Here is a 13,981-nt window from a genome sequence, read left to right as displayed (position 1 = left end):
TTTTAATAGGTGCATGGATGGATTCCTGTGCTCACAGACATTAGCTTCTACTCTCTACTGCCCTGACCTATCTATTTATGTATCCATGTACATACGTATGTATGTATGTATGTATTCATTCATTTATTTAACGTATGTTTATACAATACCTAAAATGTGCACTGTTGATATAAAACTAAGCAAATGAGATGATATAAATGTAAGTTGTCATCAAGATGAGCGGATGAGTACATTATAGCAGAAATTTTTGGTTGCCTCTCCATGAACAATTAGATTTCTTTACTTCTAAAAAGAAGCAACCTTTCACAGTAGAAGCTGAAAACACTAAAGTCTCACTTTTGCATAGGGTCATGCCCAAGTTTGGGGAGACTTCTCAAAAAATGTTCCTCCTTTACAAAAATTATGACACTCAAGGACAAGCGTCTCCCCCCGCACCCTTTTCTTTGACTTTGTACACAGGTATATAGCTCTTTAGACACTATCACTATATAATGAGGAATCAAAGCTTAGAACAAGTCAGTTATGTGAGGACCATGATATGAAAAAGTCTGAAACACAAACAAACAAAAAACTCTGGGTCCTTGTTGACATTGTTTAGCTACTGAATAAGTTAATTTAACTACTAAAATTGCCATGCTTCTAGATCTCATGTTATTGGAGTTAATAAAAATTAAACAGTGTTTTGGGGAGAGGATATGGGAAGACATCCTAATTTGTGCAACTTCATGGTCTATTCATACCCAATTCACTTGATTTCATACAAAAGTGCTCTTCTCAAAGTGGCTTAAAATAACAAGGCTTACGAATAATGTCTCAGTTTTTCAAATAATACAGATATGCAACAAATCTTAATTTTGGTAATTTCTGAAAGTTGATAAATTACTAATCTATATTTAACAACTGTCATATTACAAAGAAGTAAATCATGGAAAATTATTGGATCTCATTCTTTTCTCCCAACTTTTCTTTCTATAACTCTTCAATTTGAGAAATGAAATTCAAAAAATTTAAAAAGCCTCATATGATCTTCTATCTTTACATAAATCTCCCAGCCTAATACCTAAAAGTTATCAGCTCTAGGGAGCTTGGAATTCTCTTATTATATTCCTGATCTTATTAAGTTAACCAAATCAGAGAACTAGACATTTCTTTGCAAATATGAACACACACACACACACTAGGTTTTTTTGTGGTTTTTTTTGCCAATTTCAATTATTTGTTATTGATGACTGCAAAAAGCTAAGGCCAAGCTGAATGTAAAAGTTAAGATACCCTGAGCTTAAGAGTCTCAGTATGAAAGATTGAAGGTACACAGGCAAATATCTTGGATTTTATACTTTTATCTTATCTATTTATCACATGCAATGAGCAGTGCTGAGAGTCAGTAAGCATTAATGAGAATAAAGTCAAAGTTTTCTTGGTGTGCTGGAGAATATCTTGTTATAGATGAGATTAAAGGAATGGCAGGAAGCATATTTATGAAAGACTAAATGGCAAAATGTGCCCAGATTCATGACTTGCATGGAATAAGGATTTAATAGATATTGGTTTACATAACAGGAACACCTTCCCATGATTCTAAGCCAAAAATAAATGTGTCAAAGAAGAGAAGTCATTTCTTACTGTTTTAATCAGAAAAATTAAAGGATTTTCCAACCATTAGATAACACGAATAATTTTCTGTACTTTAAACCTGATATTCATAGATTGGGATGATCATTGTAGTGAACACATTTTTGAAAAATAGATATTACGCACAAAGTAATTTGCACTTATTTATTAAACAAATTATTATTCCTACTACTAAGAGCCTAATACTCTATCACTCTACTGCATTTGGGAACGCAGATGGCACAATTAAAGGCACCTGCTTCTATCTCCTCTGCTCAACGGAGATAAAAGGAAATATCTCTATTAGTTTCTTCTTGCTACTATAACAAACTACCATGAACTAAGTGGCTTAAACAACAACACAACTTATTCTCTTTTTGTTCTGAAAGTCAGAAGTTTGAAATGAATTTTATGGAGCAAAATCAAGGTGTTGAAAGGGCTGTTTTTTCTGGAGGCTATAGGGGAAAAATCCTTTACATTGTCTTTCCGCCCCCAGCTTCCGTGGTTACATAATCTTCTTTTTACTTAGGCAGTTCTGTCTTACTCCTATTAAAAACTTGTGCGATTATACTAGATAACTTGGGATAATCTTCCCATCTTAAGATCCTTAACTGAATCACCTCTGCAAATTCTCCTTTGCCATAAAATATAACATTCACGGGTTCCAGGGATTAGCAAGTGGATATATTTGGGAGGCCATTAGTCAGTCAACCATAACCATAGTCTGTGATAGATGTCTACCTATACATAGGCATTGATAGTCTTATAAAGTATCAATAACCAAAATCAATCAACCATGATTAAACATGAAGACTATAATAAGAAGATTTATATAGGCATCTCTGGAAGTCAAGAATGTAAGTCACCAGTGGACCTCATCTGTGGAAACTTGTTCAGTATATGCTCTCCTTAATGTAAATATTCTGAAAGACATGCCTCAATGTTGAATTAAAGTAATTGAAGCTTACAAAGGGACTTTAAACACTTTGGAATGAAGCCTGCCTTTGATTAAGAATGTACCTAGGAAACCATAACTGTGTTTATCTCCACTAATTAAGTAGGCAATAAAATGAACAAACCTTCAATTCAGTCAAATACAACTTTAATTCTTGTGAAAATCTGGAAATTAAATTTAAGCTAAATGATATTTTAGATAGTTTAGGTATTGAGCTAGCCAGTTGGAGGGGGTAGGGAGGAAGATGCTTACCTTAAATAATAAATCCTTCTTCCCATAACGAAGCTCCTTCAGCTGGGCTTGGATTTTTTTTGACTGTAAAAAAAAAAAAAAGGATTAGTGACTTAATTTCATTTATATTTTCAAACTTGAAGATTAAAATTCTTTTAAACTGCATAAGAATGAATTTTGCAGCCAAAGTAAAAAGAGCTCAACTAGTTTGGAAATGGTTTAGTCAGTTTGGGAAACTGTTTGGCAGTTTCTTATAAATATAAATTATACAGAAATTCTTTCTAGGTATTTACCTAAGAGAAATTATAATATATACATAAATGTTTACAGTATATTTATTCATAATAGTCAAAAGCTGGAAATATCCCACATGTCCATTAACTGATGAATAGTAAACAAATTATGGTACATCCATGAAATGAAACACCAAAATACGGTTAGGCATTTCTTAAAATAAATTAAGTCTGAAACGTAACAATATAGATGTATTTCAAATGTATTAGAGTATGTGAAAGAATCCAGTCACAAAAAGCTATATTTTGTATAATACCATATATATGATATTCTAGAAAAGACAAAAGACTAGGGACATAAATCAGGTTGGTAGTTGACGTGGACTGGGGGTTGGTGGTAGAGATTATAAAATATCAAGTGGGAACTTTGTAGGTGATGAAAATATCCTCTATCCTGAATACTGATCAAACCCATTAAAGTATATATGATGAATTCTATGTAAATTACATCTCAATAAAATTCTATGTAAATTATATCTCAATAAAATTTAATTTTAAAAGTTGCTGGCCATAACAGTTACATGTAAAAAATGAAACTGAACATTCTCTAGCACCATATACAAAAGTAAACTCAAGATGGATTAAAGACATAAATGTAAGATTGGATACTATAAAACTCTTAGAGCAAAACATAGGCAGGACATAAATCATTGTAATAAATTTTTGGATCCATCTCCTAAAGCAAAGGTAACAAAAGCAGAAATAAACAAACGAGACCTAATTAAACTTAAAAGCTTTTGCACAGAAAAGGAAACCAACCACAAAACGATAAGACAACCTATTGAATGGAAGAAGATATTTGCGAACAATATGACTGATAAGGGGTTAATATCCAACATATACAAATAGCTCATACAACTCAACATCAAACAACAAAAACAACAACCTTATTAAAAAATGGGCAGAAGACTAATGAGAACCTACTGTATAGCACAGGGAACTCTACTCAATGGTGTGTGGTGACCTAATGGGAAGGAAATCTAAAAAAGCAGGGGTATGTGTATAACTGATTCACTTTGCTGTAGAGCAGAAAATAACACAACATTGTAAAGCAACTATACTCCAATAAAAAGTTTTTAAATAAAGAGCAGAAGAACTGAATAGACCCTTTTCCAAAGAGGAAATGCAGATGGCCAACAGGCACGTGAAAAGATGCTCAACACTGCTAATCATCAAGGACATGCAAATCAAAACCAGAAAGAGATATCACCTCACACCTGTCTGAATGGCCATCATCAAAAAGTCTACAAATAACAAATGTGGGCAAGGGTGTGGAGAAAAGAGAACCCTGGTACACTGTTGCTGGTATTTTAAGTTGGTGCAGCTACTATGGAAAACAATGTGGCGCTTACTCAAACAACTAAGAATAGAACTACCATATGACCCAGCAATCCCACTGTTGGGTATATATTTGAAGAAAATAAAAACACTAATTCAAAAAGATATATGCACTCCAATGTTCATAGCAGCATTACTTCAATAGCCAAGATATGGAAGCAACTTAAGTGTCCATCAACAGATGAATGGATAAAAAGAATGTGGTATAAATATATATAATGAAACATTATTCGGCCATAAAAAAGAATTAAATTTTGCCATTTGCAATATGGTGGATGGACCTAGAGGGTATTATGCTTAGTGAAATAAGTCAGACAGAGAAAGACAAATACTCTATGTTATCACATATGTGGAATCTAAAAAACAAAACAAATCTAAATAAAAAACAGAAACAGACTCATAGATATAGAGAACAAACTAGCAGTTACCAATGGGGAGGAGGAGGTAGGGAAGGGCAAGACAGGTGTATGGGATTAAGAGTTACCAAATACCATGCATAAAATAAATAAGTAAAAAGGATATATTGTACAGAACAGGCAAATATAGCCATTATTTTGTAATAATTTTAAATGAAGTATAATCTATAAAAATATTGAATCCCTATGTTGCACACCTGAAACTAATATAATATTGGAAATCAACTACACCTCAATAAAAAACAAAAGAGGAGAGTAGGATAAACCAAGTACACCTTCAGTTTAGATGTAGGATTTAATACAGTATTAATTTCTTGGCTATTTTTTGAACTTAGCTTTAAAAACATGAATCCTGTAATAAAATGGTTGCCAGACTTTAATGTGCACAAGAATCACCTGGAGGGCTTCTTTTTTGGCTCAGCGGCCATGGCTCACCGGCCTAGCTGCTCTGCGGCATGTGGGATCTTCCTGGACCGGGGCACGAACCCGTGTCCCCTGCACTGGCAGGCGGACTCTCAACCACTGCACCACCAGGGAAGCCCCTGGAAGGCTTCCTAAAACACAGATTAAGTCAGTGAAACTATTCTATACGATACTGTAAGGGTGGTTATATGTTATACGTTTGTCAAACTCTATAGAATGTAAACAACTAAGAATGAAACCTAAACTCAACTAGGGACTCTGGGTGATGATGATGTGTCAATGCAGTTTCATCGATTATAGCAGATTTACTGCTCTGGTGGAGGATGCTGCTAATGGGGGGCTGTGTGGAGGCAGGGAGTACCTGGGAGCTCTCCGAACTTTCAGCTCAATTTTGCTGTGAACCTAAAGCTTCTCTAAAAACAGAAAATCTATTTAAAAAAACAAAAAATAGAGGAGGAGCTTCAAGATGGTGGAAGAGTAAGACACAGAGATCACCTTCTTCCCCACAAATACATCAGAAATACATCTACATATGGAACTGATCCTATAAAACACCTACTGAACGCTGGCAGAAGACCTCAGACCTCCCAAAAGGCAAGAAACTCCCCACGTACCTGAGGAGGGCAAAAGAAAAATGAAAAAAAAACACAGACAAAAGAATAGGGACGGGACCTGCACCAGTGGGAGGGAGCTGTGAAGGAGGAAAGGTTTCCACACACTAGGAAGCCCCTTTGCGGGTGGAGACTGCGGGTGGCAGAGGAGAGGTGGGGGGAAGCTTCGGAGCCACGGAGGAGAGCACAGCAACAGGGGTGCGGAGGGCAAAGCAGACAGATTCCCGCACAGGGGATCAGTGCTGACCAGCACTCACCAGCCCGAGAGGCTTGTCTGCTCACCCCCAGGGACATGCGGGGGCTGGGAGCTGAGGCTCGGGCTTCAGTCGGATCCCATGGAGAGGACTGGGGTTGGCGGCGTGAACACAGCCTGAAGGGGTTAGTGCGCCACGGCTAGCCGGGAGTGTACCCGAGAAAAGGTCTGGACCTCCGAAGAGGCAAGAGACTTTTTCTTCCCTCTTTGTTTCCTGATGCGTGAGGAGAAGGGATTAAGACCACTGCTTAAAGGAGCTCCAGAGACGGGCGTGAGCTGCGGCTAACAGCGTGGACCCCAGAGATGGGCATGAGACGCTAAGGCTGCTGCTGCCGCCACCAAGAAGCCTGTGTGCGAGCACAGGTCACTATCCACATCTCCCCTCCCGGGAGCCTGTGCAGCCCGCCACTGCCAGGGTCACGTGATCCAGGGACAACGTCCCGGGAGAACGCACGGCGCGCCTCAGGCTGCTGCAACGTCACGCCGGCCTCTGCCGCCGCAGGGTCGCCACGCATGCGCACCCCTCCCTCCCCCCGGCCTGAGTGAGCCAGAGACCCCGAATCAGCTGCTCCTTTTTAACCCCGTCCTGTCTGAGCAAAGAACACCCGCCCTCAAGCGACCTACATGCAGAGGCGGGTCCAAATCCAAAGCTGAACCTGGGGAGCTGTGTGAACAAAGAAGAGAAAGGGAAATCTCTCCCAGCAGCCTCAGGAGCAGCAGATTAAATCTCCACAATCAACTTGATGTAACCTGCATTTGTGGAATACCTGAATAGACAACAAATTATCCCAAATTGAGGAGGTGGACTTTGGGAGCAACTATATATATATATATATATATTTTTTTTTCCCTTTTTCTCTTTTTGGGAGTGCGTATGTGTAGGCTTCTGTTTCTGATTTTGTCTGTATAACTTCACTTTTACCATTTTTCCTAGGGTTCTGTCTGTCTGGTTTTACTTTCGTAGTTTTTTTTTTTCCTTTTTTTTTTTTTTTTGCGGTACACAGGCTTTTGCAGAGCACAGGCTCCAGACGGGCAGGCTCAGCCGCCATGGCTCAAGGGCCTAGCCACTCCACAGCGTGTGGGATCATCCCAGACTGGGGCACAAACCTGTGTCCCCTACATCAGCAGGTGGACTCTCAACCACTGTGCCACCAGGGAAGCCCCTTTCTTTTTTAGTATAGATTTTAGTACTTGTTATCATTGGTGGATTTGTTTTTTGGTTTGGTTGCTCTCTTCTTTCTTTCATTCTTTTTATTTTATTACTTAAAAAACATTTTTTTAATAATTAGTTTTTATTTTAATAACTTTATTTTATTTTATCTTCTTCTTTCTTTCTTTCTTTCTTTTTTTCTCCCTTTTATTCTGAGCTATGTGGATGACAGGCTCTTGGTGCTCCAACCAGGCATAAGGGCTGGGCCTCGGAGGTGGGAGAGCTAAGTTCAGGACACTGGTCCACAAGAGACCTCCCAGCTCCATGTAATATCAAACAGCGAAAATTTCCCCGAGATCTCCATCTCGATGCCAAGACCCAGCGCCAATCAATGACAAGCAAGCTACGGTGCTGGACACCCTATGCCAAACAACTAGCAAGACAGGAATACAACCCCATCCACTAGCAGAGAGGCTTCCTAAAATCATAATAAGGCCACAGACACCCCAAAACACACCACCAGACGTGGACCTGCCCACCAGAAAGACAAGATCCAGCCTCATCCACCAGAACACAGGCCCTAGTCTCCTCCACCAGAAAGCCTACACAACCCACTGAACCAACCTTAGCCACTGGGGAAAGACACCCAAAACAACAGGAACTACGAACCTGCACCCTGTGAAAAGGAGACCCCCAAAACAGTAAGTTAAGCAAAATGAGAAGACAGAGAAATACACAGCAGATGAAGGAGCAAGGCAAAAACCCACGAGACCCAACAAATGAAGAGGAAATAGGCAGTCTACCAGAAAAAGAATTCAGAATAATGATAGTAAAGATGATCCAAAATCTTGGAAATAGAATTCAGAAAACACAAGAAACGTTTAACAAGGATCTAGACGAACTAAAGAGCAAACAAACAATGATGAACAACACAATAAATGAAATTTAAAATTCTCTAGAAGGGATTAAAAGCAGAATAACTGAGGCAGAAGAACGGATGAGTGACCTTGAAGATAAAATAGTGGAAAAAACTATCACAGAGCAGAATAAAGAATAAAAGAATGAAAAGAATTGAGGACAGTCTCAGAGACACCTGGGAAAACATTATACACATGAACATTCAAATTATAGGGGTCCCAGAAGAAGAAGAGAAAGAGAAAGGGACTGAGAAAATATTGAAAAGATTATAGTGGAAAACTTCCGTAATATGGGAAAGGAAATAGCTAATCAATCCAGGAAGCACAGGGAGTCCCATTAAGGATAAATACAAGGAGAAACACACCAAGACACATATTAATCAAACTATCAAAAATTAAATACAGAGAAAAAGTATTAAAAACAGCAAGGAAAAAACAACAAACACACAAATGAATCCCCATAAGGTTAACAGCTGATTTTTCAGCAGAAACTCTGCAAGGCAGAAGGGAGTGACAGGACATATTTAAAGGGATGAAGGAGAAAAATCTACAACCAAGATTACTCTAACCAGCAAAGATCTCATTCAGACTTGATGGAGAAATTAAAAACTTTACAGACAAGCAAAAGCTAAGAGAATTCAGCACCACCAAACCACCTTTACAACAAATGCTAAAGGAACTTCTCTAGGCAGGAAACACAAGACAAGGAAAAGACCTACAATAACAAACCCAGAACAATTAAGAAAATGATAATAGGAACATATATATCGATAACTATATTAAATGTAAATGGATTAAATGCTCCAAACAAAAGACATAGACTGGCTGAATGGATACAAAAACAAGACCCATATATATGCTGTCTAGAAGAGACCCACTTCAGACCTAAGGACACATACAGACTGAAAGTGAGGGGATGGAAAAAGATATTCCATGCAAATGGAAATCAAAAGAAAGCTGGAGTAGCAACTCTCATATCAGACAAAATAGACTTTAAAATAAAGACTACTACAAGAGACAAAGAAGGACACTACATAATGATCAAGAGGTCAATCCAAGAAGAAGATATAACAATTGTAAATATTTATGCACCCAACATAGGAGCACCTCAATACATAAGGCAAATATAACAGCCATAAAAGCATAAATCGACAGTAACACATTCACAGTAGGGGACTTTAACACCCCACTTTCACCCATGGACAGATCATCCAAAATGAAAATAAATAAGGAAACACAAGCTTTAAATGATACATTAAACAAGATGGACTTAATTGATATTTGTAGGACATTCCATCCAAAAACAACAGAATACACATTTTTCTCAAGTGCTCATGCAACATTCTCCAGGATAGATCATATCTTGGGTCACAAATCAAGCCTTGGTAAATTTAAGAAAATTGAAATTGTATCAAGTATCTTTTCCTACCACAATGCTATGAGACTAGATATCAATTACAGGAAAAGATCTGTAAAAAATATAAACACATGGAGGCTGAACCATACATTACTAAATAACCAAGAGATCAGTGAAGAAATCAAAGATGCAATCAAAAAATACCTAGAAACCAATGACAATGAAAACACGACAACCCAAAACCTATGGGATGCAGCAAAAGCAGTTCTAAGGGGAAGTTTATAGCAATACAATCCTACCTTCAGAAACAAGAAACATCTCAAATAAACACCCTAACCTTACACCTAAAGGAATTAGAGAAAGAGGAACAAGAAAACCCCAAAGTTAGCAGAAGGAAAGAAATCATAAAGATCAGATCAGAAATAAATGAAAAAGAAATGAAGGAAACGATAGCAAAGATGAATAAAACTAAAAGCTGGTTCTTTGAGAAGAGAAACAAAATTGATAAACCATTAGCCAGACTCATCAAGAAAAAAAGGGAGAAAATTCAAATCAATGGAATTAGAAATGAAAAAGGAGAAGGAACAACTGACACTGCAGAAATACAAAGGATCATGAGAGATTACTACAAGCAACTATATGCCAATGAAAAGGACAACCTGGAAGAATTGAACAAATTCTTTCAAATGCACAACCTTCCAAGACTGAACAAGGAAGTAATAGGAAATATGAACAGACAAATCACAGGAACTGAAATTGAAACTGTGATTAAAAATGTTCCAACAAACAAAAGCCCAGGACCAGATGGCTTCACAGGCAAATTCTATCAAATATTTAGAGAAGAGCTAACACCTATCCTTCTCAAACTCTTCCAATACATAGCAGAGGGTGGAACACTCCCAAACTCATTCTAGGAGGCCACCATCACCCTGATACCAAAACCAGACAAAGATGCCACAAAGAAAGAAAACTACAGGCCAATATCACTGATCAACATAGATGCAAAAATCCTTAACAAAATCCTAACAAACAGAATCCAACAGCAGATTAAAAGGATCATACACCATGGTCAAGTGGGTTTTATTCCAGGAATGCAAGGATTCTTCAATATATGCAAATCAATCAATGTGACACACCATATTAAAAAATTGAAGTAGAAAAACCATATGATCATCTCAATAGATGCAGAGAAAGCTTTAACAGAATTCAACACCCATTTATGATAAAAACCCTGCAGAAAGTAGGCATAGAAGGAACTTCCCTCAACATAATAAAGGCAATAAATGACAAACCCACAGCCAACATCATACTCAATGGTGAAAAACTGAAACCATTTCCACTAAGATCAGGAACAAGACAAGGTTGCCCACTCTTACCACTATTATTCAACATACTTTTGGAATTTTATACCACAGCAGTCAGAGAAGAAAAAGAAATAAAAGGAATCCAAAGCAGAAAAGAAGTAGTAATGCTGTCACTGTTAGCAGATGACACGATACTATACATAAAGAATCCTAAAGATGCTACCGGAAAACTACTAGAGCTAATCAATGAAATTGGTAAAGTAGCAGGATACAAAATTAATGCACAGAAGTCTCTGGCATTCCTATACACCAATGATGAAAAATCTGAAAGTGAAATTAAGAAAACACTCCCATTTACCACTGCAACAAAAAGAATAAAATATCTAGGAATAAACCTACCTAAGGAGACAAAAGACCTGTATGCAGAAAATTATAAGACACTGATGAAATAAATTAAAGATGATACAAATAGATGGAGAGATGTACCAATGTCTTGGATTGGAAGAATCAACATTGTGAAAATGACTCTACTACCCAAGGCAATCTACTGATTCAATGCAATCCCTATCAAACTACCACTAGCATTTTTCATAGAACTAGAACAAAAAAATTTAAAATTTGTATGGAAACACAAAAGACCCGTAATAGCCAAAGCAATCTTGAGAACAAAAAACGGAGCTGGAGGAATCAGGCTCTCTGACTTCAGAGTTTACTACAAAGCCACAGTAATCAAGACAGTATGGTACTGGCATAAAACAGAAAGATAGATCAATGGAACAGGAGAGAAAGCCCAGAGATAAATGCAGGCCCGTATGGTCATCTTATCTTTGATAAAGGAGGCAAGAATATGCAATGGAGAAAAGACTGCCTCTTCAATAAATGGTGCTGGGAAAACTGGACAGCTAAATGTTAAAGAATGAAATTAGAACACTCTCTAACACCATACACAAAAATAAACTGAAAATGGATTAGAGAGCTAAATGTAAGGCCAGACACTATCAAACTCTTAGAGGCAGAACACTCTATGACATAAATCACAGCAAGATCCTATTTGACCCACCTCCTATAGAAATGGAAATAAAAACAAAAATAAACAAATGGGACCTAATGAAACTTCAAAGCTTTTGCACCGCAAAGGAAAGCACAAACCATAAACAAGATGAAAAGACAACCCTCAGAATGGGAGAAAATATTTGCAAATGAAGCAACTGACAAAGGTTTAATCTCCAAAATTTACAAGCGGCACAGGCAGCTCAATATCAAAATAGGAAACAACCCAAGCCAAAAATGGGCAGAAGACCTAAACACACATTTCTCCAAAGAAGATATACAGACTGCCAACAAACACATGAAAGAATGCTCAAGATCATTAATCATTAGAGAAATGCAAATCAAAACTACAATGCAATATCACCTCACACCAGTCAGAATGGCCATGATCAAAAAATCTAGAGACTATAAATGCTGGAGAGCGTGTAGAGAAAAGGGAACCCTCTTGCACTGTTGGTGGGAATGTAGATTGATAAAGCCACTATGGAGAACAGTATGGAGGTTCCTTAAAAAACTACAATTAGAACTACCATATGACCCAGCAATCCCACTACTGGGCATATACCCTGAGAAAACCAAAATTCAAAAAGAGTCATGTACCAAAATGTTCATTGTAGCTCTGTTTACAATAGCCAGGACATGGAAGCAATCTATGTGTCCATTGGCAGATGAATGGATAAAGAAGAGGTGGCACATATCTATGATGGAATATTACTCAGCCATAAAAAGAAACAAAATTGAGTTATTTGTAGTGAGGTGGATGGACCTAGAGTGTGTCATACAGAGTGAAGTAAGTCAGAAAGAGAAAAACAAATACCGTGTGCTAACACATATATATAGAATCTAAAAAAAAAAAAAAAAAAAAAGTTCATGAAGAACCTAGGGGCAGGACAGCAATAAAGACGCAGACATAGAGAATGGACTTGAGGACACGGGGATGGGGATAGGAAAGGGTAAGCTGGGACAAAGTGAGAGAGTGGCATGGACATATATACACTACCAAATGTAAAATAGATAGCTAGTGGGAAGCAGACGCATAGCACAGGGAGACCACCTCAGTGCTTTGTGACCACCTAGAGGGGTGGGATAGGGAGGGTAGGAGGGAGGGAGATGCAAGAGGGAAGAAGTATGGGGACATATGTATGTGTATAACTGATTCACTTTGTTATAAAGCAAAAACTAACACACCACTGTAAAGCAGTTATACTCCAATAAAGATGTTAAATAAATAAATAAATAAAGTAGCTGGCCATAGTACCTAATAAACTACAGGATCCTCATGGGATTATTATATCCTAGTAAACAGTACTGGTACAAAACTCCTCTTTGATATGTAAAGCCCTCTCATATGTTTAAAATATTGTACTTTTCCAAGACTACATGGAATGTTTATGAGCCTTCCAGTGAATAAACTGCAACTGTGATTCAGTTTCTTATTACATTCAAAATGTTTCCAACTATGCAAGGTAGTGGATTTTGCAAAGTGGGGGACTGTGTTATGATGGTGTTATAATTACTAAATCATCATCTAATGCTGGAACCGTCATCAATTAGAGTATACTCTTGTAAGTGTTGTAAATGATACACCCCTGGGAGGTTCAAACACTAGAAACACAGTTTTTCACAGATATTCCTGTCAGGAGCCAACTACATTGGCCTATTAAATCAAGAAGTTGAAATAAATAAATAAGGAAATAGAGCAAATGAATAAATTATAACGAACATATTTCAATTTATTTTAACGTTATACATTACTGATCTATGAAAAGTCTAGGAATTCATAAATAAGAATGCAGAAATAATATGTCCTCTGAGGAATTGAGATGAGAAATATGAATCTTTTTGAATTAAGGGGCTAAAAAATATAGGTAGCTCCAGGTCGTTGTTGCTGTTTGTTTTTTCATTCTTCTGTTTGTTTATAAACACCACAGACACCTTCTCCTAGGAGACACCTCTTTTTCCTGTACATGGGTGGGGATCTGGGAACATGTCAACCATCTCAGAATACAGCTTCAATCCAGGTGGTTTCAAAACTCATATCCACTTGCTTACGCTCTTACAAGTAACATTCA

General features: G+C 37.5%; 1 protein-coding gene across 1 annotated transcript in view; it reads right to left on the bottom strand.

The window, feature by feature from the left end:
• The window catches only part of LUZP2 (leucine zipper protein 2), a gene marked incomplete at both ends in the record, with an annotated part of 446,055 nt that overhangs the window by 104,007 nt on the left and 328,067 nt on the right, over positions 1 to 13,981 (bottom strand). Inside the window, one exon of the mRNA XM_082845005.1 lies at positions 2,819 to 2,881. Coding sequence (XP_082701131.1) covers positions 2,819 to 2,881 — 63 coding nt within the window. The remainder of the gene's footprint in view (positions 1 to 2,818; positions 2,882 to 13,981) is intronic.

This window comes from Leucopleurus acutus (genome assembly GCF_964270905.1).
Source record: "Leucopleurus acutus genome assembly, chromosome: 8".
Classification (NCBI taxonomy): domain Eukaryota; kingdom Metazoa; phylum Chordata; class Mammalia; order Artiodactyla; family Delphinidae; genus Leucopleurus; species Leucopleurus acutus.
Note: the sequence above shows the minus strand (reverse complement) of the source record. Positions and strands in the feature narration are given on the sequence as shown.